The 26,143-nt window shown below is 42.5% G+C and overlaps 1 protein-coding gene across 1 annotated transcript in view; it reads right to left on the bottom strand.

Moving 5' to 3' along the window:
* The window catches only part of ARHGEF38 (Rho guanine nucleotide exchange factor 38), a 36,183-nt gene extending 17,296 nt beyond the window's left edge, over nt 1-18,887 (bottom strand). The window contains exons 1-4 of the mRNA XM_071555115.1: nt 18,647-18,887; nt 8,127-8,317; nt 5,493-5,616; nt 1,669-1,816 (exon numbers count right to left, since the gene is read on the bottom strand). Coding sequence (XP_071411216.1) covers nt 1,669-1,816; nt 5,493-5,616; nt 8,127-8,317; nt 18,647-18,833 — 650 coding nt within the window. The 5' untranslated portion in view covers nt 18,834-18,887. The remainder of the gene's footprint in view (nt 1-1,668; nt 1,817-5,492; nt 5,617-8,126; nt 8,318-18,646) is intronic.
* Between the last annotated feature and the right edge of the window lie 7,256 nt (nt 18,888-26,143).

Raw genomic sequence — 26,143 nt, 5'->3', positions numbered from 1 at the left:
TAACTTCATTGGTAAAAATCCTGCATTGGTAACAATATTTTCCAATGGGTAATAACAGGTTTAGATGACCACAGTTCTTCATTTGAGCATGAACTTTCAGCTTTTAATATTTGAATGGACTGCAATCTTTAGGCACAGGGAAAAAGCACAACATAGTATACCCGCACCAGGGCTTTTATCCTTGGTTCCTGTTTAAAGGCTAATCAGGAAAGAACAAGACAAAACAAGGCTTCATTGTAAGGAAGTCTTTGTCACTTCCTGCTAGCAAAGGCTGAAGTCGCTCAGCACAAAACATCCTTTCTCTTCACAAAGCTCAGCTGTGATATTGGATCAGGAGCACCTTTTGCTGGCTCTGGAATTCAAGTGACAGCATCCACACTAGCATGTACATGTGTGCTAATTTTTATCTTTATTTCCTTCCATGTCCCCTCACTTCAGCAGCAGGGATGAATGACAGTAGCAGCTTCTCTTGATTAGCCAGGAAAGAATATTGCAGGCATCAGCAACTAAAACATCCCCTTAAGGGAGATCCCTGGTCATCCATTAGCCTGAAAGCCTGCATTTATATGAAAATCTATTTTTTTTAACTTCCAGGGTAGCTGAAACCTGATCACCCTGCACATATAACTTCTTACATATTTAATAACTGGTCATGTTGCACAAAATAAGCCTCGTTTTCAACATAACCCATTTTCAAAGTAAACATTTCTCTTTTAATGGTGTTGATATTTTCCTCCATCACTCTTTGCAGATTTCACTTGGACATACTTCCCATGTCCTAAGTCTTAACACGTCTCTGCAAGCCAATTACTAACTAGGGTGTCATTGAAATATCTGTTACTGATGTACATTTCTTTATTTGTGACAGCTTTATATCTCTCCCAGCATGAGCTTTCCCAAAGCTGGAGCTAGATCTCTGCTCTGAAGCTGTGGCATGCTCCCTCCTGACAGCTCTGTGTGATGCTTTTGGGAAAGTTGAGGGGCAAGAGGATTTACAGGTGGAAAGAGAAGCACATTCCGTGGAGTGGATGGGCAGGTTCCTGTGGCTGACTGCTGGGAGGAAGCTGTGGTGGAGGAAAGATGGATCCTTTATTCTGAGACATCCCCAGTTCTTGACACATTTCTTCGAGGGCCTGGCACTGAAGCTGATGGCACAAAGCACCTCCCACAGGTGGGACCTGGCAGCTTGCTCCAACACTGTTCACTCTCACATAGCCCTGTCAGGAGGGGTTCAGCACCGCACAGACCCTTGGGGCCTTGCTACAGGGGCCCAGAAACCCCAGTGCACTGGAGTAGCTCCATTACAGGCTATTTTAATTCAAACAACAGAATTGCTGAAGACAGGGGGAAGAGCAAGTTTCCAGAGAACAGGACAAGGTGTTTCCAATAGCCCATGATATGATGCAGCTTTTTTTTTTGCCAGTATGGGGCACTGAAACTAAGGGAAGAGCAACCTTTCTTGTGCTATTTTTGGCCATCTTAGAGGGAAAGAAATCTAATCATGGCCCCTGGCTTGTCATCTTTTCATGAAAGCAGCATAAGCCAGAGCTCCCAGCAAGCCTTATAGAACTCCAGATTTACAGGGGACCTTTCATCTGCATCCATTTAAAATGTTCCCTGCCAGGCAAACTGACTACGGACGGAAATCATCATTTGAAAAGATCTTACTTTAAGGACTGTACACAGTCTCTTAAATGCTGCTTCAGTTCTTCATCCTTTTCATAGGATTCCAGCATGGTGTGTGCATCATCATGGCGATAGCAATAGATTTTATATGTGTCTTCTAGTGGGCCTTTAATCTGCAAGAACACTTCCCCTGTTAAGGAGAAAAACAAAGCATGTCAAGTCAGACAACAGCATCTCAGAAGGAGTTTTATTATTCCACCACATTAGCCGTGAGCTAAAAAGGCTGACTTCCACTTTACTTCCCTTAGAAATGATCTTGCGTGTTTATGTGCATTATTTATTACATGTATTTCTCAGCTGCTCATCTTTGTCATAGCCAGGCACCATTATATCAGTGTTAATGCACAAAAACTCCCTCGGGAGAGAGCATGAAATCTCTATACCTCTCACCCCTTCATACACAGCCTCCTAATTCACTGCCCCAGCTTAATGCCCCTTCACTGGAAAACACACAGGAGAGCTTAACTGATAAAGGGAGACCACTTTTGTGTCATGGACTGACAGGAGGGATGAATGTAAGTTGCCTGTTAGTTTTCCTTCTGACTTTTCCAGCTGAATGGGAACTTAAATGGGTTATAACAGGAATAATGACTCTGTCTTACATTAGCCATTTCAATTGTACCTGTTTTGCAAAATCCTGAAATGGCAATTGTTATGGCCTAGAATAGAGAATTTTCTTCACATGACAGAGGAACAACCTCCACCTCTCCTCTAATTAAGTAAAACCATCTTTATATAGTATCTAGGTTTATATACAGCTGAAGAGGGAAAACACTTCCATTTCAAGTCCTCCACACCACCACTTTCCTCCAAAGAACAGCTGGGAATTTTAGAGGCACGAAAGCAGTCCTACACTCATTTCCCATTTAATTCTGGAGCCTAATTCTCTCAACCTAAAACTCCTGTGTCGGTTTCTATGTGTGTAAGAAATATTATCCAAGCAGAGAAAGCATGCCTCATCTCCTCTGCCCAGAGATTGTTTCGGTTCTTACACCCTGATGGAGCAGTGCCCTGACCAGAGTCCTTGGAAATGCATATAATAAACAACAGCAATGCTGAGAACTCCTGTCTCAGGCATTTACTGAAAATTACATATATGTGGCAACAAGTCCAACGTTTTATAAACATTCCTTTTGAGTTATAGCAATGATTATTAAAGTTAAAAGCTGAATACGACATTAATTGGGAGCTCTCTATTCATTCACAGAGCAAGCGCTAAGCTGCCAGGCATCCTGCATGTTTCATCCTGACCAGACTGTGCTGTTTCATAATACATTGCATTGAACTGCTCTGTCTTAAAGTGAAAAATTATTCAGTTACCACAGTAACACAGCTCTGGGTTTCTTCCCCTAGCAGTGAAGGTTAACTGGGCTGTCTAATGCATGTTGGTTTCAAGGTGCAAATAAGGGAAAAACAATGGGGAGCTAAGACCACCAGAGTTCATTTCAGTTACTGTAAGGGCACAGTCAGAAAAGCACCAGCATCCTATACTTCAATTCTCTTTAGCTGTCTTCTCTGTCTTGTGCTTACTGCTTGCTAATGCTGATGGCTACCAATGCACATTGCATCCTGCCTTCCCATGAACTCTCTATACAGGTCTTTATTAGCTAACGATGTAATGGGAAACCTTAACAAGCTGTCTCTTGATCCTGTGTGCTTAGTGCCCGATTCTCGGAGATGACAAGCTCTCACAGTGCTTAGCATGGCCTGTACTATGCTAAGCCCTCAAGTGAGGTTGTTTTCAGTAGGAAAAATCGCAAGCTGTAGACTTACAGCTCCTTTCAGTATATACTAGGGACTGAAAATTATCTTTTTCCAGGATGAGAGAGTTTTGTTCAGTGAAGTATTGTGTGACAATGACAGATGCTCAATGACAAGAAAAATTATGTGCTGATTTCATAGACAGGGCCTTTTAAGAGCAGATGAATTTCTTAAACCTAAACTCCAATCCACAGGAACATGCTACAGCCAGTCTGAAGTAAGGCCTCTTGAAATGTGTAGTATGGGTACCAGCTCCTCAGCAGCAACTATGTAACTCTGCAAGTCTGCTCCTATTGGACATTACTACTACTTGTCAGTGTGGACATAGCATAAAGCATAGAGAACACAGACTAAAATAAGACATGAATATGAGCAATCACATTGTTCTGGTTTCAAAAGCAGTGAATTAGCAGTTCTCTTCAACCTCACCATGACTGGGTTGCCTTCCAAAGTAAGATGCTTCAGTGCAAGATATTTAAAGACATTAAACAGGATGGAGTATGATTGATGTGTTAAACAATCTCAGCCTGGTTTTTCTGTAGGCTGGTTTCAACAACTTTTACAGATTATGAAGATCCTGAAAACAAAATTATTACCTTGATGTACTTTTAAAGGACAAGAAACCTACTAATTTACTGCTTGGAGTAATGCAATTATTCTCCTGCTTTTGTCTCAGTCTTTGGGAGAATGTCTCACACCTTATTTAACAGCTTCTTCCCTGCCATAGGTTAGCCAACTCTGTGATCCACAATCCTATACATTTTCATGGTTCTTTGTCTGATTCTGGAGAAATACACTCTAATAGAGGGATAAAATTGTTTGTCTTTGCTTCTGAATGTGGCAGGGAACTAATAGAATGATTCTTTTGGCTGTGAGAAAGGCACTTCCTGCTAGAATAGAACATTGCTTATTAAGAGTATGACTCATCATGATGCACTTTCACTGAAATACCGCCAAAAAACAGACGTATCAAACTACGTTAACTGTTGCCTTGGCAAACCTGATTGAGACATGTTAGGATTAATACTTTTCCCAAGTCTCATATGCTTTAATGTAATGTTTCTTAGTCAAGTGGCAACCAATCTTTTTTACCCCATTATTTGCAAGAAGAGGGGTACTTTCTATAATGTGTTACCTGTGGTATGTGGTCAGTTTAGGGAGGAAAGAACCTCTCTGACCTTTGAATCACAGCTTGAAGTTTTTTAAACTAAACTGTCTGACTTTGCACTAAAGTAAATTAAGAATTCTCACTTGATCCCTTAAGGTGGCTCACCTACAGCCTCTGCACTGAAGAAGCAGTTCAGAGAAAGTTGATGAGTAGTAACTTCTTACATCGCTCCAGCTGTGCCAGAATGTCAAGTGAATCAGAGTCTTATCATTCATGGCCTGACCTGCAAAGCCTGTGACTGTTGTGACATATCCAGGGCCAACCTGTTTGCTGAAAATACCCATAATCCCTACAGGCATTCCAACACAGAACCCCACAAACTTCAGATTCATTACAGCTTTCTTTACTGTCCATGTCCCTGTTAAGCACTATCAACCACCTCTTACAAGACCTGTATTGCCAGTGGATACATGTTCACAGAATTTGGGGTGGGTTGGGGTTGTGACACGCTTATTATTCCAATAATTTTTATTGCTTTTCCTGAATGGCACAACTATGAGTATGCAATATAAGAGTTGGTGCAAGCATGAGTGGATTTAGGTAGGCAATATCAAACTCGATGAAAAGGATCTTATCAGTAAGATGTATAACTCAGCACTGCAGGCTTTACTCATTCTAAACTCATTTTCTCCTTCCTCCCTCCCTATCAACATCCAGATGGATGGGGAGAGAGCATCATAATCAGACAAGTGCAGTAGAGCAGCTGGACAGGTTTCACATGTCATTTTTCCTATGTCATTATAGACAGCTTCCAGCATGCCAGCCTCTGGAAAGGGTACTGAGGAGGGAGTCAGGTCCGATGAGAGTGGAGGACAGGAGGGAGTTATGTTTACTCTTTCATGTAGCTTTGTAGAACTCAAGAGGACGGTAAACATACCGATTATTTGCATGGGTGGTTCCACATCTGTCGTGGCTTCTTCCAACAATGACAGCAGTTTGGCTGATACTTGATGGACCAATTCAATGTTGCTAAACAAGCCATCCACGTCAAAGTGAGCAATCTAATGGAATACAAATATTAAGCAGACACTGGAAAAGGATAAAGAAGGACATTGTGTATTACAGACCTTTTCTTGCTATGCCCTGACTGTTCAACACTCCAGGAAGCACCACGTGTGCAAAACCTCATATAAACATCCCCCTTGTGACTTCAAGGACACATATATACAGTTTTCAGATTCGTATAATATGGTTGACGCCGTTAACAAGGGATATGTTATCAAGTGCTTTTAGACTTTTTGAACTATCCCTAATCTGAAAGTGTTTACCTAGGAAGGAAATAAATATTATCATCTGAAAAAAGAAAAGGTTCTTAGCTGGCTTTGAAATGTTTGTTTACTTTCCCACTGAGGAAAACAATAGTTGACAGTGGGTTTTATTCTCCAATTACCACTCACTAATGGAAGCCACTACATAAACTGGGACCTTGGCACCAAGGTACAAAGGCTTCTAGATAAGTGGTATCATTTGAAGTTAGTGAAGTTAGTTGTCCTATAAATCCAAAACTACAATCAAGGTCATATAATTTCCACTCAAACAAACACATTTACAATTCTGGGTGTTAATATAACCCAATGAGCTTCCTACAGAGCCTGGGCACACAACATGGACTTTAATGAACTGTATCAATTTACACCAGCAGAAAATTTGGTTCTGTGTCCCCCCTCATTTTAGAGGAAGTAAAAGATTTCCAGGACACATACTTTTCATTGCACAGCAGGGCAATAGTTACTCTTTGGGGACATTGAAGATAGCCAGTGTTAATTTGCTAATATTGGGAACAAAGACAAGACCAATTTCATTATCCATACTAATGTCTTCTGAACCTACCTCTCCCATTTGGAACAGAAGTGCTGATTTACATAGCAGCTTACCAGATGCCAGGAGGATCAAATTGCATGCTATTGTAACAGAATCTGAAATACACTTTCAGTACTAATGCAGGTAATTTCTTTATAAATGTTATAGAGGCTAAAACATGTTTTATCCATTTGGAAATATGAAACATATTCATTGCTAGGCCAATTTTCTAAATGCTATCCTTCTCTAAACACATTGCAAACTTCCAATACAGTAGTTTATTCATGAACTAATCCTAAAACCATCTATCATTCTTGAAAGCCTTTCAAAAATGCAGAGTTATAATCTCTAAATTACTCTTCCTGTATACATTTAGCCAGGACTTCCAACCTCCTCCCCAGCACAATACCTACATCGTATTTGCAACAACGCTGTGTATGGACACTGACACAGGTTAACACACAAGGAGTGTTTTCAGTTGACTGGAAATGAACAAAGGAATACAGCACACTTGTCAAAAATCTCAAGTTCAGCCAGGAAACACTCTTGCTCAGTGCTGGCCAGGCTGGGGAGGGAGCAAGTGGAGACTACTAAGTGGATGAACAAGTGAGGAAGAAGAAGTCAAGAACTCCTGAAAGTTGTCATCAGATGCCAGCTCTTCTGATAATGGGTTGCTCTTCTGAAAATGGGTTGGAATTAATTCTGACAGAGTTTTAGGAATGAAAAAATGTCCTGTAGCAGTTTAAACAGCACAGGGTTCAGCTGACCACAGCATTTCCCAAAGAGGCATTGTCAATGTCATCTAAAGACACTTTGGCCTGTGCACCTGTATTTTGTCACTAGTTTCAGAAGAAATCCTATATAATGAATATATGGGTTAAGGTCTGTTTTAAATTATTTTTATTCTGTTTCTGCACCAGATATCATTTGTGCAGCCTCTGTGAATGCTATGTTTCAGGTCCCACAAACACAAATCTTTCTCTGGACAATCTCTCCTATTCCCAGCTTTCAGCTGCACCATTTTTCTGCAAATTGAAATATTGTTGAGGAAAAGGTGCTCTTTGAAGTCTCAGATGAAAAAGAAAATGGGCATCATTGGCCTAATAAGATCTTTTGCCTGAATGGCAGTTTATAAGCCTTCCTTCTTATATGTACCTTTTCTGTGTAGAACGCAAATGTCCCAAGTGCTCCCTGGCCTGTCAAGCATAGTATTTATCTACCATAGCTGTCTGATCGGATGGATAAAGTTATCCTAACAACTGAATTTAGCCTTGATGCAAAGGTTCATGCTATTCCAGTTTCTATTGTGGAAAAAAACCGTGGTTTTATTGATTGTCACTGCTTTTGGAGGTACCAATAACGGTCTGCCAGGACATGTAAGAAGAGTTCTAACTATAGAGCAGTATGGAAAGCTGGAGGCTGCTATTGCAGCCCACAGACAGGGGTGTAGCATTCAAGCTGACCCCTGGGCAAGAACCTCAACACAGGCTTTATGTAAGTGCAGCACAAGTGTCAGGAGCACATATGACCTTCCACTCTCCTCACCAGAGCCCTGACACATCACTTTCTGGAGTGCTAGCTCCAGACTCTCTTCCAGCACCACGTCACTCTTGCACTGACACTTGTGCTTGCATTAAGATTGTCCACAAGCAGAATGTGGGTGAGTTGAGACCTTGACATCCCTGTCTCATCCTTCGCCCCCAGCACTCACCTGCTTGTTTCTCAGGGGCTGAATCACTTCCTTGATGCAGAGATCCAGGTCACTGATGTAGTCTTTCTCCGTCTGCATGAGTTCTGCAATGATTTTCACCCTCCGGGCCATCAAGCGTCTGCTGACTTGTTCTTCATCCTCCTGCGGGGAGGTGGCAGAAGTTGAGGGTCCTGCCTGTGGGGCCATTTTTTCTGTTGAAAAGAGAGGGAGATTTGTGAGGAGTGCTGTAATTCCACATGCTCACCCAACTTGCCCTACATGACCATGGGTGGGGGAACATAACTGGGTGCCAGCTGGAAACTTCCCAAATCACTATGGTGAGCAAGAAAAGAAGCATAAGAAATGGCAAACCCAAATCAGACTGAGTGTCATCCCATCTTCTTCTTCTAAAAGTAGACATGTGTTTGCCGAAGGAAACCATCTCTTTGGCATTAAGGAAATAACCCATCACTGGCTGCCCCAGATTCAATGTTATGTATTGGGCAGAAATTTTCTGTAGAGCACAGCAAAGTCTGATCCTTGTCACACTGAAATTCAAGGATAGCTGATGCCCTTCTACTCCTTTGAAAACACAGTCTTGGTCTGACATCTATTATGGTTTGGAGGATGGGAAAAAATGTGTTCTGTGAAAGAAAAAGACTGTTTAACATAGAAAAGCTTCACAATAATAATCTTTGTTTTGTACAATGTATCATTGAGTCTATTCATGGGAAATTGAGAGCAGCAAGTACTGGAAGACAAATTTTCACTTGAAGGCAATGTTAGTAATGATGATGATGAATCCTCTAATTCTGTTTAAAAATGATCTTTTGAAAGAGGCAAAGAAATTATAGGACAATATGGGAAAACCTTTAATGATCAATAACAAACATTTCTTGGAACAACAAAAGTTGTTGAAATAAGGACATCCTTAACTGTTTTTCAATACTTAACACCAGGAATATATGGTTTGTTTCAAATACATGAAAATGCAAGCAAGTCTTCTATAGATGGGTAATTTATGTACACTACAGGACCTGCACACAACCTACTGATCTGTAATGATGGTCTTCCCATTTGCTGGTTTGTAGATCCATGTCAGGTTGTAAAAAGGACACTGAATTTTATCTGTCTACAGTGTCAATCTGTATTTTTCATTAGGAAACATACAAACACAGAAAAAAAAACCCAAACCAAAACAAAAGTAAAAAAACCCACATGTGAAGTATTTCAGAGGCTATTGTGGTGTTTTTCTGTTAGCCACAAGATGGTGCAGAGTACCAACAAAGATGCACATATCATTAGGTGTTCAACTCTGCATTACCCAAGTCCAGCTTTGACAGCAGGGGCTTTTATTGTTCAGTGGCAAAGGATGAGAATCTCCCCTGAGTATCAGACTGCTACACCTGTGTGTCAGCTTCTTGCAGGGACCATACTGAATAATGAGGGAATAGCAAGCAGTATCAGGTGCTTTGATCACTGATAGCCAAGATTGCAGTTGTTTGAATGGATGGTCAAAGGCAGGGTCATGAGCATTCAAGTGAGCATTGAACAGCATGCAGCTCACCAGTACAACACTGCTCAAGGCTGTAGATGATAACCTGGAGCTGGACTTGTGGGAAAGTCAAGCAGATTTCAGGACAGAGGGCCTTGGCCATCCACTGACAAGAGCTGTAAAATATAATAAATCCAATGTATCATCTTCCACAACTCCTTCTATCATTATGCTGACCACTGATATTCAGAAAGGACAGATTCATTATTGATCCTTCCCCCACCAGGTTTTCCAGTGAGACTGATGTGACCACAGTTTGTTTCAAATAGCTGCTTTGGTACTGCATCTCTGTCTCTGTCTCTCTCTCTCTAGTTTTAAACAGTGAGGACAAAGAACCCAAAACAAACTAGGCAGGAGGAGGAGGGTGGGTGGGCAGAGAACTGCTTTCTAAAACTTTTTTGTATTTAGATGTACTTTCCAGCTTTGCACTTTTAGTCTTGAAGTCTGTGTATAACAGGCATGAACATTTTGTCCCCAAGTTTGTATACAGACAATAAAATGGAAACATGAAGAGGATGTCTCTGCTCCACAAGGCCAAGGCTATCAAAAGAATTTTAAGCTGAATTTTGCCCTGGGAGTCTGTGCTGGTGTGAGTGCATGAACTGCACAGGAACTTGTGCTGACACAGAACTCATCCACTAAAGGTGCTGTGTGCTGAACAAAACAAACTCTGCCCTTACATTAGTGAGGGAGCTAAACTGGTACACCAGTATCACTTAACAGCTCCCTCTGAGAAATTTTCTGCTAGAGTTGCAGCAGGTTCCTCTAAAAACTTAAAGTATGTAACTACACTTATAAATTCACAAGGAACCATGTGAACAATACCAGTTCTGCACTGAAATCAGGACTTTTCTTGAGACTGGGTGAGAAAATGTTTGTGTGCATGTAACTGTATGTGAGAGTTTGAGGCAGCTCCTGAGAAAGTGCAGAGACAACCAGAAGTCCCAGAAGATCTCAGGAATGTTGTTTTCTCTCAGATACAGCACTGTTATGGTATCACATGGAATTCTAAGGTAAGCACGAGATGCTGTGCAAAAGAACTTTCTAATCTTTTATTCTGATGGCAGGGGAGGGCATTATATAAGCAAAATAAAGCCACTATATTCCACTTCAGTCTGGAAGTCAGAATCCCTGGAGAGGCTGTTCTTTCAGTTTATGTCATTAGATCATCCTGATCAAATTTGATTCTTGAATTATGTCAGGTCTCATCTATTATCTTTATTGCATGAGAAATAATAATGCTAGGAAAGAAAAACTATTCTCAACAGGAAGAAATAATCATGAGAAATATCAGTTAGAATGCTGTTTCCTTATAGAAAACATGTTTTTTAGTAAATGTTTCCTTTTGTTAAATGTAATATAATTTTCCATTTTCACTCAGTATGTTCACTTTTTCGTTTCAGGCATATCTGTCTCTATAGAATGCAACAGCAAGATCCTGAAGTGATGATTACAGCCAAAATGTATGATTTCACATTCAGCTGATTGCTTTTGACCAGTTTGAGAACATTAGTAGCTTGCTGAAATCCTTGTGGAGTAAGTGAAAGTTTAATGAATGCACAAACAGCAAGTGCATATCTGGAATATAAGCACACTCATTTCTACCTGGTAATGTGTACCAGCCCTGGAACAGCTGAAGACAGAGGATTAGCAGGAAGAGACATCACTGAGGATTAACTGTAACAGTAAGAATTTGACTCATTTGTCCTCAGAGATGCCAGGTTTAGAAAAATGAAAAAACAGTCTGTTGAATGGTTTATTAAACAGTTGCATCTTAAGCCCAGCTTACAGAAAACTAAGTGGTATTTTTAGTAAGCATAAAAGTAAAAAGTAGAAGGCAATGCTGGCAACTGTTGCTTTGTGATGTCAGCTGTCTGCAGGAGTCACCTTTCTGGAGGACTTTTCTTTGGAGAGGAAGGTGGTGACTTTCGTTTTCCAGCTGTGGATTGAAGTACATGGCTCTAGTTGCACAAAACACAAAGTTCACTATGTGATGACATGGACAAAGCAGCCTCATGTCTTACAAGAGCAGTTTCTTGCAAGTGTGAAGTCTAAAGCTATCCCCCAGATGGAGACATCCCACAGTGCAATGAGAGCATGGAGGAACAGAGCTTGCAATGAGCAAATGCAGCAGCTCTCTAGGCCCAGGGGAGGTATTGAGAGACCCACAGCAAGTGACTGGAGGAGCAGCCACAGCAGCTTTGCAAGACCTATGCATGTACATTTCCCTGGTTTTCACACCCAGAGAGGCAGCAGCTCCCAGAGGTCTCTTCTATCCGTCCTTCCAGGTAAGATGCTCTGGTTGGGTATTTCATCCACCCTTGGGGAGCGGACGCAGGTTTCTCCTTATTGAATGCTTCCCATGTGGAACCAAAGGTACTGACACAGAATACAGGAATGAGTACAGTAATGTCAGTGTGTAGAGTGAGCAACGGGCCTTTCCATTACTCAGTCAGCATTTGGAGAATGCCACACTCACACTGTACAGATACAGGGATTTTGCCTGGCAAAAGGCAGCAGTGGAGGCATAAGTTATCAAGGTATAACAAATAAATTACAGCCTTACTGTGTTCTCACATGTGAAACATGGGGCTTGTATCACCCTGGGTAAAATTATTCCTCTGTAAAAGCAAGTCCTCAGATAGCCTGTTCCCTCAGATAACCCAGCTATAACACACGGGAATGTACACCCATTTTATCAGGTGGTTTGGGAATGAAATGCAGGCAGCCAAGTTTAGAGACTGCTGCTGTGGCAGGTTTCCTCTGCCTCCTCACACCATCTCTCCAGCTCTGCCCTCTACACCCCTGCATCCGCTGTAGGTACTGGGAAGGCTGCAGGGCACAGGGGCACTGTGATCCTTGGAAGTGAGGGAGCCTGAAATAGGACAAAACCGGGGAAGGATAGAGCATTCCACTGTGTGCAAAACAAGTGCATCACACAAGCTAACACATGGGAGTTTTACTCCAGATGCCACTACCCTTGTGAGGGACCACTTCATAGGGGGTGTCCTTACAGTTTTCATAGAATCATAGAATGGTTTGGGTTGGAAAAGACCTCCGAGATCATCAAGTCCAACCCTTGGTCCAACTCCAGTCCCTTTACCAGATCATGGCACTCAGTGCCACGGCCAATCTCAGTTTAAAAACCTCCAGGGATGGGGAATCCACCCCCTCTCTGGGCAGGCCACACCAATATCTGATTACTCACTCTGTAAAGAACTTTTTTCTGATACCCAACTTAAAATTCCCCTGGCAGATGCTATTAAGAACAGTAACAGTTTCAAATTCTTCATTCAAGGATCTTCATTCTGAAAGGGTTCATTGTTGACTTTCCTTACTGCTTCTCCAGATGGACACCGGAGTTGTTACCATGCAACAATATGGTGCAAACATGGTGTAATTTAGACTGCTGAACTCCAAGTTGGGTAATGAAATAGGTAAGGATTGGAAGAGGTTTGTGGAAAACGTTTTTTTCCTTTACTCAGTCACATAACAGCAGCGTTGTTCAGAAATGGGTTTGTTGTGCACAGGCTATGAGCTACAGATGCAAAAAGCCCCTTTTCTGAATCCAGGAGGAAAGCACTGCAGGACCAGAATGACCTTGCACTCGTATTCCTGGGCAACAGGTTTGCTTATAATATCTGCAACAGAGACTTCCTTGCAATTAGGTCATTCGATCTTTAATCATTTTTCTGTTTCATAAGGTGCAGAAAATATTTACATTCAACTCGCAGGTTCTTTCTTCCATTCCTTGACAGCAGACCGCTTTAATTATGTGTGTGCTGACAGGACTACAGAGAGCTCCCATGTGACCGCAGGGGAAGGGAAGAAAGCTTATCATCAGGTGACAGAAGAATGCCCTCATTGTTAGCGCCAATACTTACAAATAAACCTTTCCAGTGTGTCATATACCGGTATAAATACACCACTCCTGTGGCACTGAGCTAGTATGTTAATAAAGAACTGAAGAAGGGCTGTACCTGAACCTCTTCCCCTGGGACACACACACCTCAAGATTTGGTGCAGATTAGCTGTACTGACTGTGAGCTGTGTGACCCACAATGCAAAGTATCCCAATCAATAAAATATTTGCTAATATGCTCAGAGGAGGATTTGTAAACCTCCTTGGGTCCCAGTCTTCACTCCTTTACCGCAGCTGCTGTTACTAGTTGTGCTCTGGTAGCTCCTAAGAGTCCTCAGCCACACAGCAGGGCTCGGTTGGTCTAAGTGCTATGCAAACACAGTAGCACAAAATGGATTCTGCTCTGAAAAGACAATCTCATTTCCCAGCCTGACTGCCACTGCAATAAGTTCAAGAAATAACTCCAGCTTTATTGCAGAGCAAGTTAGCAGAATTAGATCCTCCGAGCTTAAATTTGCATGGGAGAAAATAAAAGTATTTGTTAGATCATGACTTCTCATCACAGGGCACAAGGGGGTATTTTCATAGAGCCATCTCCTGCACTTCAGGAAAGAATTGGGACTTTTACTCCTTACTGTACTTTAGCAAACCAGTCACTACAAAGATTACTTCATTTTGCAGTGAAATATATTGTCTGTATTGTAGTCCATAGAAAGTTAATCAGTAAGTACAGCACAAAGCAAATAAGGAACTGGGGAGAGGCACAGAGGATCTTTACTCTCAGTGGGAGGTGCGTGAATCTGTGAATGGGCAGCCCATGCAGGAAGGAGTGGTGAGCTCTGCAAGAAGGGAGGAGGATGGGATGGAGGAAGGTGCCCCACTTGAGATGGAGCAAAGGGGGATGAATTGCCTCTGACTGAGCTTTTGTATGCCAAGGCATAGCAGCTGTCCAGGAATTTCTATCATTTCACAGGTTTCTGTGTCATTTCTGATGTTGCTTATTTCTCCTAAGTACACTAGACACAGAAAACACATGGCATTCTGAGTTCAGATGCAAGCTCCAAGGCAGTATACTGTGATAGCCGGGTGATTTGAATCACTATCTGTTACAGATATGTCACTGATGCATTTTAAGTTGAAACATGTGTAAATCATTTACCAGGGCAGTTGACCCATTCGCAGCTATAGTTAGAAAGGAGTTAATATGTAATAATTTGTAAGACAAAGAGTATTTTTGAGGCATGCATTGTCTTGCTGAACACTGCAAATGTGATCTCTGATTCCTTCAAGAAACCCACCAATTTCTACGGTTCATTTTTCACAGCAAGCACAAGTTTGGCATATGATTATTAGCAAAAAAACAGCAATCTGTCCACAACATAACAGACAGTCAACTATGCTTTAAATTTCTCTTCATGGTCTGCCTTTTTTGGTTAATACCATCTATCCCCGTGTCACATTGTACGTTAATCTGCCCTGATCTTGCAAACATTTATGTGCCAATAACTACATCAAACAAACCCCTTTTACCAAAATGCATAGGTACTCACAGACTGGAAGCTTTAGGTTAATTCAAAGACTGGCCTCAATAATAATATAATATATATATTAATATAGCTACTTTTAAAGCTGCTGCTGTCAGATTGTCACTGCAGAAAAGAGAGCAACTTCTACCAGCTCAACAGCGAGAGATAATGCATTTGAAAACAGAGATGCTAAATACCACTTTATGCCACTGCTTATGGAGACCAGCTAGTTCTTTATTCCCTTTGAAAAGATATACGTGCAGAAATTTCTAGTGAATGTAGAGCAGAGCAGTGCATAGAAATGTCTCAGGAGCTCTGTCTTAGCTCCTATAATGACCCTCTGCATCCACTACAAATGCTAGTGAATATATCTTCCTTAGCCCCATTCTTCCCTCTTCAGAAAGCGATTCTTCTGTCCAGTTGATGGAAGAAAAAAACCGTATATGGCTAGATCAAGGTATTCCTGGAGTCACGTAAAAATACAACTACAACCTGGGTTCTAAACGACTGCATGGTTGTTTCATGAACCTGACATTTGATAGCTATCACCTTATTTTCCTCTGTCTAAAATGGGGCTGCAGGCTTTTGGTTATCTCACAGGATGAGCTGAAGCAGAGGCACTAATGCTTGCCTAGCTCCTTGAGAATATAATAGTTACTTTGCATCTTATTTCCTTTTTAAAAAGAGTAAAGTCAGGAGGTGTTGCATGGCCATTCACACCAGATAAGGTATTGAATATATGTGTCTAGTATAGTAATAACCCATGAAAATGCTTTCTTGTGTTTTAATGATTCCTTAATTTCAAAGTGAAAAACAGATAAGTTTTCGCCTTTGACAATGCTATTGTGCTCATGTTTGTAGGCTGACAGAGCAAACCACCTGGATTACCCTGGAGATCTGGGCAGTAAGCTCTTTCTCACTCTTTGTAGAAAACATTTTGGATTCTGTATAAAACAGCAAAACTTCAGTGAAATCCAAGGGCAAAAATTGAATTCTCAGGAGTTTTTCTCGGACTTCTTGCTCTCTTTTTTTGTTTGTTGGTTTGGTTTGCTTAAAGGCTTTTATTTGGGGACCTGTGTTTCCAACAGTCTAAGCAGGACTTTGAACATATACTTCAGAGCTGCTGGAAATGGCTGTGGGGGACAACAGCGTGGTTTGTAATCAGGGAGCCTCTTAAAGCATGCAGAGGACTGGAAGAGCCCTTGAGAGATGTCTTGCCCATGCTTCACCTTGCACAGATGTTTTGCAATGCTAATTTAGGCACTGAGGTGGGTAAAGACCAGGTTGCCTGCCACTAGCAGAGGTGGGGGTCCTGTAGCCCCTGACTTTTAGCTGTGGAACCCTGCCCTACTCACAGGAGAATCCTTTCTGCAGGGTTTGCTGCTGTTGCGTCTCTCTCTCTTACACATCCTTGTCTATGCTAATACCTAGCCCAGCTCTGCAGACTATGTGTTAGAGAACATATTAGCAAGAGACTATAGGAGGGAGGGGCAGCTGAATGCAGAGCTTTTCCTGCAATTCGATGGGAAGCAAGTGCAAATAACAATTTGTGCCTTCTTGCAAAGCATTTACCATTCTACCATGATCAGAAAGTCCCGACCTGGTGATACACAACAAACTACCTGTTGCCAACAGAGCTGCTGAGTTTTCTTAACAAGAATGGAAGACTCAAAAGCTTTGTGCCTCATTTCACATCCAAAAGCTAGCGAGAAAAATGAAGAATATAAAGGTGTAGGATCATAGCACATGACCAGCACTGGCAGGCAGCACATTAGGTCCGGGATCCGTGATCGTTATCAGATTCACGCACATGTAGATCAGGAAAATTTGATCCAGGTCAGTCCTTGGCACACAGCTGCATTTCTTTCTATAGAGAGTGTAAATATACCTTACAGGAATTTCTACAGCCTTTGTATTTTTACTCTGAGGACATGCAACCTTTAATCCAGTATAAAGCCTGCAGATACCTTGTTAACCCATCACCATTTTTCTTGGACAAACGGAAGCAAGCAGAGTGAGCTGATACAGGACTGGTGCTTTGCAATATATGGCCGCGGCGGTCTCAGCTGGTAGCAGGAGCTGTAAAGCTGGATTTACCATCTCCTTGGACTGCTGCCATAAACATAACCTCACATTCTGCCATGACTTCCTAGGCTTCCCCACCTCCTTCACTTCAGATTTTAAAGAGGAAACACACATGGTATGAATACGGCCGTCAGGGGACAGAAAGTTGTTGCAGTTTTCGCTGGATTCTACTGTGCTAACCTTGACCTCACCTGAGCAATCCCATTCATGAGTTAAAAACTGGTGTTTTGGTGGGACACGTGCCAGGAGCTTGCACGCTCGGTCACGGTGATCCATGCTTGTGCCCTGAAACACCCCCACCAGATCCCTGAAGCGTGGGCCTCACTTAACTGAGTATTTTTCACCTTGTCATTGATTAGCTATCACGGGGAGGGAACAGCATAATTGATGAACCGCTCTGTTGTTCTCAGCATATGCAGCCCCCACAGAAAACCTATTATTTTCAGGCTTATTATTTTATTTTCTGGTCTTATTGTCTCTCTGAAGCAATGCTACTTCCTAATTAAGTGCATCAAAACCACAATACAGCAATCCAAAGTATTTTTCTATTTTATTTCCCCATAAAGGATTATGGTCACTAGAGGGACTGTCGCTAGGTAGTCATATCACTATTAGAAATACACAGTTAGAGTATAATAATACTCAAACCCTGCTTTGTGGTGGGACCCTGTTGTTCAAGACCCTGGAAACCCACAGTTGGGTGTTCAAGTGCACTTCCAGAAACAGACATTTACATTCTTCATGCTTTCCTTCAAATTGTTACATCACATTTAATTTTTGATTGACAAGTCCAATACCGGCATACTTTATTACAATTTGTGATCCAGATGATTTGTGCTCCCCAACGGGGAGCCAAAACCACTCCACCCTGCTACGTGGAAAACACGTGTGGAATACTTGTAACTTCCTTAGATACAGTGGTTACTGAGGAAGCCATGGGTCAAACCATTACAGTTATTTGTAAAGAAACCCTCTCCATGATGGCATAATTTGAATTAGTGTATCTATCCAAATATGTATTTGGACACAGTTCAGGCTTGTACAATCTATGCAACAAATAAACACATTATAGATCCGGATATTTTTAACTGAAAAAAAATATGCCCTTGATACTTCTAATGGCTCAGCATAAACCCCACTTGATTCAACAGCCAAAATCAGATAAGACAGAGCCATCCTATTTTCACATTACTGTTTGTGTTGCAAATGCGTTCTGGTGATGAACGAGAAAAATCCTGGTTGCACATGCGTTTTGCAGGAACTCACCAAAACCTTCGATTATATTTTGTGTCCTAGCTGTACAACACTATTTAGAAAAATTAATAGAAACATTTCACACCTTGGAGGTGGGGTCAAGGGTGAGGGCGGCCATTGATCATTGTCCTGTGAGTGCAATGAGGCAGAGATGGCCATTTCCTTCTATATGGCAAGGCTGCAGCCTGCAGGGCGTGGAGATACCAGCCCAGCTCGGAGCATCCCCAGCAGCAGAGCACCAAACAAGCTTCCCCAGTACCTTGTAATTTCTGGCTGTACTCTGTCCTGTCGGACTGACTCCTCCTCAAGGTGCCATGGTCCCCGGCGGTGGTGGTGTTCTCCACCACGGGCTCCGTCCTTCTCCTCTCCCCAATGTACAGCTTGCTCCTTAGCAGGGCCAAATTCCTCTTCTTTCCCCCCACGCCTTCCTTCCCCGGACAGTCCATGCTCACCACGGGCAGCTTTGCTTGGTGGTGAGCAACAGCTTGATTTTCAGGGAGGTGAACTCAGTGCCCAGGTGAAGGCTGGTTGCTCGGGGCTTGGTTTTGGAGCAGGGCTCCCCAGCCTCGGCAGGGCCTCGGGTTCAGCCCTGCCACCTGTGCCGGAGCAGCTCCACCCCCGGGAAGCTGCCGCCCCGGGCGGTGTTTGCATTCACCTGCCCTGTGTGCAAGCACGCCTGCCGGGGCCGCTTCAGGGCCAGCCCAAACCGCAGCCATTCACAGCCCCTTTTCCAGCTTCAGGGCACGCACCTCACCCCACCGCAGGGCACCCCGGAGCGGGAATTGCGTTCTCCTGGCTTTCTGTCAGGGAATGCCTGAGTGCGGCAGGGCACTGCCATGCTTTCACCGAACCCCTCCCCTCTCCACACTGCCGGGACAGCGGGAAGCAGAGAGCAAGGCACATGGGAAAGGGGAGGCCAGCCACCCCCTTGACCTCACTCCTTCTCCTTTATCCTGGGCTAATGCGCAACCAGCAGCTTGGTCAGGACGCCAATTCCTCATCTATCGAGTCACATCTGCCAGTCCCTCGATCCCACTGAGAGGTGTAGTTTTTGGGCTGGAAACTCCGGATCTACGGGTTTGAAAGGAGACCAGTCCCCCAGGACAATGAACAAAAGGGCTGAGAAGGAGACGAAAGCCCCCGTGGGAGGTGGGAAGCTGTGTGGAGCTGACACTTGCCTCAAACCAGGCTCTGTCCTGCTTTATACTACACACAGAGGCCAAAGCCTGCCAAGGATGTGTGAGGATTGCTACAACAAACCACCATGCTCTGATGGCCGAGGAAGTGAACACCAAAACACCTGCTCATCATAACTCTGAATCAGTCCCTGGAAGGGATCTTATTATCCTGCCTGTTAGCAATGGCCTCTGGCACACACGTACTGTCTAGTGATCCTCTGTAGTGCTGGTCTAATCAAGCTCATGTCAAAACAGCAGGAGTTGCTGGCATCTAAGCTTGGACCGGACTTATCCTGGGAAGAGTCCCAACAGCCATCAGTAGCAATCACTGCTGCTGCCGTGATACCCAACCCTGTGGCCCTTGCTGCCACAGGAAATGCCTGGTGGGAGCCCCGTGGTGCAGCCTAATCGGTGTCAGTCTCAGGCACAGTCATTGCCACAGCATCTGCCAAGAGAAAAACTAATGTCCCTCTGACAGAAGCTGGCAGTGTACAGCTTTAGCACTTCCACGCTGTGTCCCTGAAGGACTGTTTAGTAAAAAACAAGTAGGGAGGAAACATAGTAGCGTAACCTCATTTCCAACTTTTATTTTTCCTTACAAAGCCGGTCCTGTGATGCAACCTCCTGATCAAAGACCTTCATTTCTGCCCAGCAGTGAAAGGAAAAGGTTATGAAACTGTTAAGCAATTTACTACGTCAAATTGCAGCACTATGCCTGTGCTGCACAAAGTGTCCAGCTCAAACAGTTTGGCAGCGGAATAAAGTGGTGAGGGGAATACTGGGAAGACTTAGTGCTCACACGGAAAAGTCACATATTACATAGGCAATTCATGTTTACGTCTTGCCCCCTCTTTGATATTTCCTAAGACATTCTTTATTCTGCAAGTCAGACCACAAAAGTTCCTTGAAAGGCAGAGCAGTGGTGACAGCAGGGAGAGGCATAGGCAGGGACAGACTGGTGACACATTTGTGACAAGCATCAAAGCCCCAGCAATAAGTAGTATATAGATTAAGATGAGAGTTGAGGAAAATCAACCACCCCATTTCCTTACACTGGGGACTTAGGGAGGAGCTTTTTTTTTAAGCAATGGCTTGGCATTCATCGAGGGTGGTAAAACTAGTTTAAACAATCACCACCCTGACTGCCCCCCTTCCCAAGATGATTGTGCTCCGTTCTTGCTTCAGGGTGTAAACACATGCATTTGAGATGAGATGGAGGAACTGATCTGGCAGAAAACTCCCTTCCTCACCCCTTTTCCCTGGGCTATTTTCCATCTGGATCTGTGCTCCTGATTAGTTCTCACCCAGCTACGAAAGCAGTTGTGGCAGCTTGAGACAGGGGATGACGCAGGGATATGAGCAGCTGTGGGTAAGGCTGATGGTTGCTTAAGCCAGAATTACACAGAGAAGGTATCTTCCCCCCACCAGGATCTTACAGAAGATACAAGTCCCATCTTTTACATGGGATTTCATTATATTTATTTAAATTAAGGTGGTTTGGGGGAGAACTGGGGTATGTATTTTGGCTAGGTGGATGTGGAAGAACAAACTTTATAATATTCTTGGCTCTGTAGGCTCTGCCACATATGCAGAGTTACAGCCAAGATAGGATATAGTAAAGTTTGCTCAGGTGTTTATTACAACAGCAACCTACCCACATGCAAAAGTTGTCTTCCTCCTCAACTCAGTCACAGGGTGTGAAAAGGTATGTGTTCATTCAGCAAGGGAAGTGTTATAGGGAAAGCCAGATGCAGTGTGCTGCTGCTGTTGCACTTGCAGTGGTTTACCTGGCTTCAGACAGCAGCATTATTTTGGAGGCAGCCAGGAGCCCAGAGAGGCTTACAAAACGGTTTAGAAATGTACCTAAGTACTTTCTGCAAATTCAAAATACCTCCTCTGTGCCACTCAGCATGGAAAAGGCTAAATATAGCATGTCTTCTGTAGTGCTCCAAATAAGGGGAACACATTGAGGATTGGTGGCATCCCTTCTGGAGAAAGGAAGGTTTGAGACACAACCTGGTTTATCCATCATCACATTAAACCCCATCATTGTTTTACACTAGTGGACTGTGCCTGTGCAGTCAACAGGAGAAATATGTAAATACAATCAAATGTGCATTTGAATGAGATACCCCTATAACCTCTTATTACTGTTTACTGAAAGCACAGCCAGAACTGCATGTGAAGTACTTGATTTCAGCTGCCACTCACAATAGTATGAACAACTCTCTCAATTTCAAATTATTCCTGCTCTCTGCTGGCCCCAGGGCAACTGATGGGCAAGCAGTATCAAAGTCAGTAATCCATAAGACAAGAAGGAATAATTGACATCTACGTGGACAAAATTCTCTTTTTACAATTAATCTGAAAATCTCTTTAACCACTGATTTAATTCTACAAAGCAAACTGGAATCCAGTTGATGCCAGCACTCACATAGGAGTTACTTGCGCAAAAGCCACCCTGCTTAAGAGACAGAACAGGTGCTGGTATCAACACAGAAAATATTGGCATTGTGTTCCCAAGCAACTGTATTAGACACATATAAGAGATTATTCTTGCATGGTCAATGCTAACCTTTATCTCAGTCCTGAGCTATAAACGAACCAGGAGTGCCATAAGCCTGATGGCCATTAACTAAGCAAACCCTTATTTGTTTTCTTGTAATGCCTCACAGCTGTTACATAAGATTTCCTTATAATTTAGTATCCCAGAGGATACATGAAAAATGCTGGTGTGGATTGCCTGCCGTGCCTGTTCCCTTGGAATGGAGGCACAGACCACTGCTGAAGTCCTGCAGCAATGGCACCAGACTGGCATTTTCAAGTTTGTTCACTACAATGGCCAGCACATCCACCAAGAGAAAAGACAGTCTCAATCCACAGCTGCAGGGTAACTTCACCAGCCAGTGCCCGTTTTGCCCATGTAAAGAGGTAACATTTAACAGGCAGTAGAGAAGCAGAAAGGTACCATGGTAGTGTTGCAGAAAGCTGTCCTCCCCTCCTCACAGGCGGAGCACAACAGCACACAGCACAGATGTCTCTATGGCTGCCTGCCTCCATACAGACAAGCCTAAGTGCATGTAAAAGCAAGCCTGTACCTCTTGTGACTCTGCACGACATCTTCTGAGGGATAAAACATTGAGGTTTTGATAAGAATAACAACATTTATGTAAGGCCCACCAAGGACTTTGAGCACTGGAAAGTTGCTGGTACGTACACCCTACCTGTTTGCAACCATACCAGTAAGATAAGAAAAGAGTGACAGGTGGGGATAAATGCAATAAAAAGACAAGGCTTCAGGAGAAGTAAAACTGGAGTCTACACACTGATTTTTCACAATGAATGAATCAAAATTACTTTGAAATATACATAGAAAAAAACCTTCAAACACCTTTCAATAGTACAAAAGGAGAAAAAAGCCTGTCTTGTAGGTGAAAAGTTATTTAGTGTGGCAGTCTCACCTTCACTCTTACTGTTGATCTTGCCAGACTGGTGATTCCTGTAGAGAAACAGGTCTTTAGAAGTAAGTGCACAGCCCTGTCTACAGTATTTCTTGTCTAAATATTTGTAGGGGAAAATTCATAAAGTACATGCCTGCTGGGGCTCAGGCTAGGCTACAGATTTCTAAGAAGGGATGGCTCAACCTTTCAAGCTGTGCAATCCATCTCCTCCAACCGGTGTGCTGCTTTCTTACTCCAAACAAAGCCTCTGCTCCAGTTTACACATACAAAAGGCTGATGTATTTTCTGCCTACAGAGGGGGACCCGTCTCTCAAATCAAAACACCTGCCAGAGAGGAGAACGGATGCTGAGAGGAGGGTCAGCAGGGCTTGAATTGTCCTTGCAGTGCCTGTGGATCCGTCACTATGCAACTGGGCTTTGTGTAGGTCTGTGAGACAGTCTCGGAGCTGGGCCATCTCCCAAAGGCAGACATCTAAGGGCAGAGCTGCTTTGAAAGGCCTAGGAGGTGAGAAAGGAGAGGGAACTTGCTAGGAAACTGAGCAGCCCTTTGATTTCTTCAGAGTTATAGCTGCATAGTTATTTTCTAAGGAAAATAACCTGACTCTGTTGATCAAGTAGATGGCACTGTGATATCAAAGCTAATGAGGAAAGACAAGCAAGCGAGCAAGGCACAGGTAAAAGAACAGGAAGATGAGTCTTCATTATTGTTATGTTTCAATGTAAAATACGGGGGGCATAGAAATTACCAAAGGTGAAATATTTTCTCATGAATCTTTGAGAAACTTATGTCTGGCAATTCACAAATCAAGATGGGAATGAGCCTAAAAAAGGACTATCATGAACAACAGGCAAGATTTTCCTTTTAGGTCCCTATTTTGAATGATTACAAGTTTTCAGCTTCACACTAAAACTTCATATTTCCAGACAGTATATTTAAATCATGAACTGGAGCCTTTTTTTTCCTCTCTGTGTTTGTGCACATATGTGAAAGAATGAATGCAAGAATGAACAGGAAAGAATACTATTTGCTGATTTCTGTTTTGTGATGGGGAAGTTGTCTTGGATTAACAAAGATAAGGTTCTTAAAAAAATTAATTTTAGTTCATACTCACAAAAAATTTCTATGGGAGTTAGGGTAGGCTGAAAATCCTTAGTTCACAGAGCTTAAAATTAACTCAGTACAGATGCCTAGGAGGGAAGAGATGGTCATATCCTACAAAACATGACTCAGCCACAGTGTCCTGGCCTCTTGATAGCCAAATAATTTTCTAGGCAGAGGTCCTAAGTCTAAGTCCTAATCTAAGGTCCTAATCTAAGTCTAGCAAGTGAATCCTAACATATATTACAAGTAGTCTAACAAAAAGCATGGTTAAAAAAGAAACTAACATCTCAGATAAACAATTTATTCAGAAAAAACCAGGGTGTAAACTTGACATGTTCCTATACATGGTAATGTAAATCTGAACTTTGCATAAATACAAGGAACAGTCTCTTTAAAGCAATAGGGTTACTGAAGTGAACTGACTGCTACAAACAAAGGGCTCACAATCTGGCCCAAGGTACTTAGTTTTTCTGGGATAGGAGCCTCTCTTCTTATTCACATCGAGATCAAAAGTAACACAACCTGATAAACCTAATTCTATAATGCTAATTCCTTTTAGGAAGATGATGTAGTGTTTTGTTGACATCAAGCATGCATCAGCAAGCAAAATCCAAATATGTGTGTGGCTGCACTTAGACATCCTCTCTAGACAACCTCTCCCAAATCCAGCTGTGCCAATGAAAGAGGTTACTGACTCCCACAGCTCGTCATTGTCCTCCTGCTACAGACTGTCAGTGCACAAATCTGCCAGGGCAGGTGTTCATGCTCCTTAACTGGCTTTGGCTGGAAAGCAGCCTAAGCCCAGTGTCTCTAAACTGCCTCAGCAGGCCCTGCTTGATTTGGTGTGATCTAGAGAGCTGATCCATCGGCATGTTAGTGAGATGGGGATGGTCAAGTAAGTGAACACTGGCAAGCAAGTGCTCGCAGCACCCTGTTCCCCTGGGGCAGCTGGCCTTGGAGGATGGCTATCTGTGGCTGCTGGCCTTTTGCACATGCACAGCAGCAAAACAGAAAGCTGGCAGGAATCGATTCCTTCAGATTAATGGTCTTATAAGCCATGGAGATAGAAGTTCTATTAAAGCAAAATTTAATGATAATGATGTGATCACCAGTCAAGAGGAAATGCACTGAAAAAGCACATAGTGGTACTAATGAAATTCTTCAAAGCCTTGTAGCTGAAAAGATGAAAATAATTTTCATTCAAGGAGAATGGGTGTCTTTAAATTATAATATAGATAATGTTTTCTGCATTTAATTTGCAAATAATTTTTGTGGGCAAAACATTAATTTTTGTTTATATACAGGTGTATATAAAAATTATCTAAATATAAATGTACACTGCAGAATACAAACTTTTAAAGTAAGGATGTCCTTCAGGCTTAGATGATTATATTGCTGCTGAGTTTTTGCTATACTCCAGTGGCATTTTGCTGGAATGAGATTCACCCCTGTGCAAAGGGCAAGCATAAAACCTAAGTACCATGTGAGTCCTACTTAAGTCTTAAGGACCTGGTTCTAATTCTATTGAAATAAATAGCAATATTTTCATTGTTTTTCAATGAGAGCTGTTTCAAGGTCAATAAATGGGATCAATCCTATCAGTGCCTTTTGCTGGCCCAACTGAATGATACTGAAAGGAGCTGGATGTAAAATGCTTGGGAACAAATGTGAAAAAATCCCTTGGTATTAAAAGACTTAGTAATTCTGGCGAATTTGCTTAAGGTAAATACTGGAACCAAAACATTAATCTGTTTCGAAGATTCAAGGATGTTAGGTAAATTTAGTCTAACCAGGAAGCTGGTCCTACCCAAATATGACTTGAGGAGTTGTGTGGGTACTTCTGCTGCATTCTGTGTAATAAAATGCACAATATTGAATAATATAGTCAAACCTATTTGAAGCATTATTATTTCTGCAGTACTAGGATACTTTTGGATACCTCAGAGTCCTGACATGTCATGTTCTGTGCTCTGGCACCATAAACACGGTTTCTGTGTGGTTTTCTGCTATATCAT

The sequence above is a fragment of the Pithys albifrons genome, chromosome 5 (genome assembly GCF_047495875.1).
Source record: "Pithys albifrons albifrons isolate INPA30051 chromosome 5, PitAlb_v1, whole genome shotgun sequence".
NCBI lineage: Eukaryota > Metazoa > Chordata > Aves > Passeriformes > Thamnophilidae > Pithys > Pithys albifrons.
This window is presented reverse-complemented; position numbering and strand designations above follow the sequence as displayed.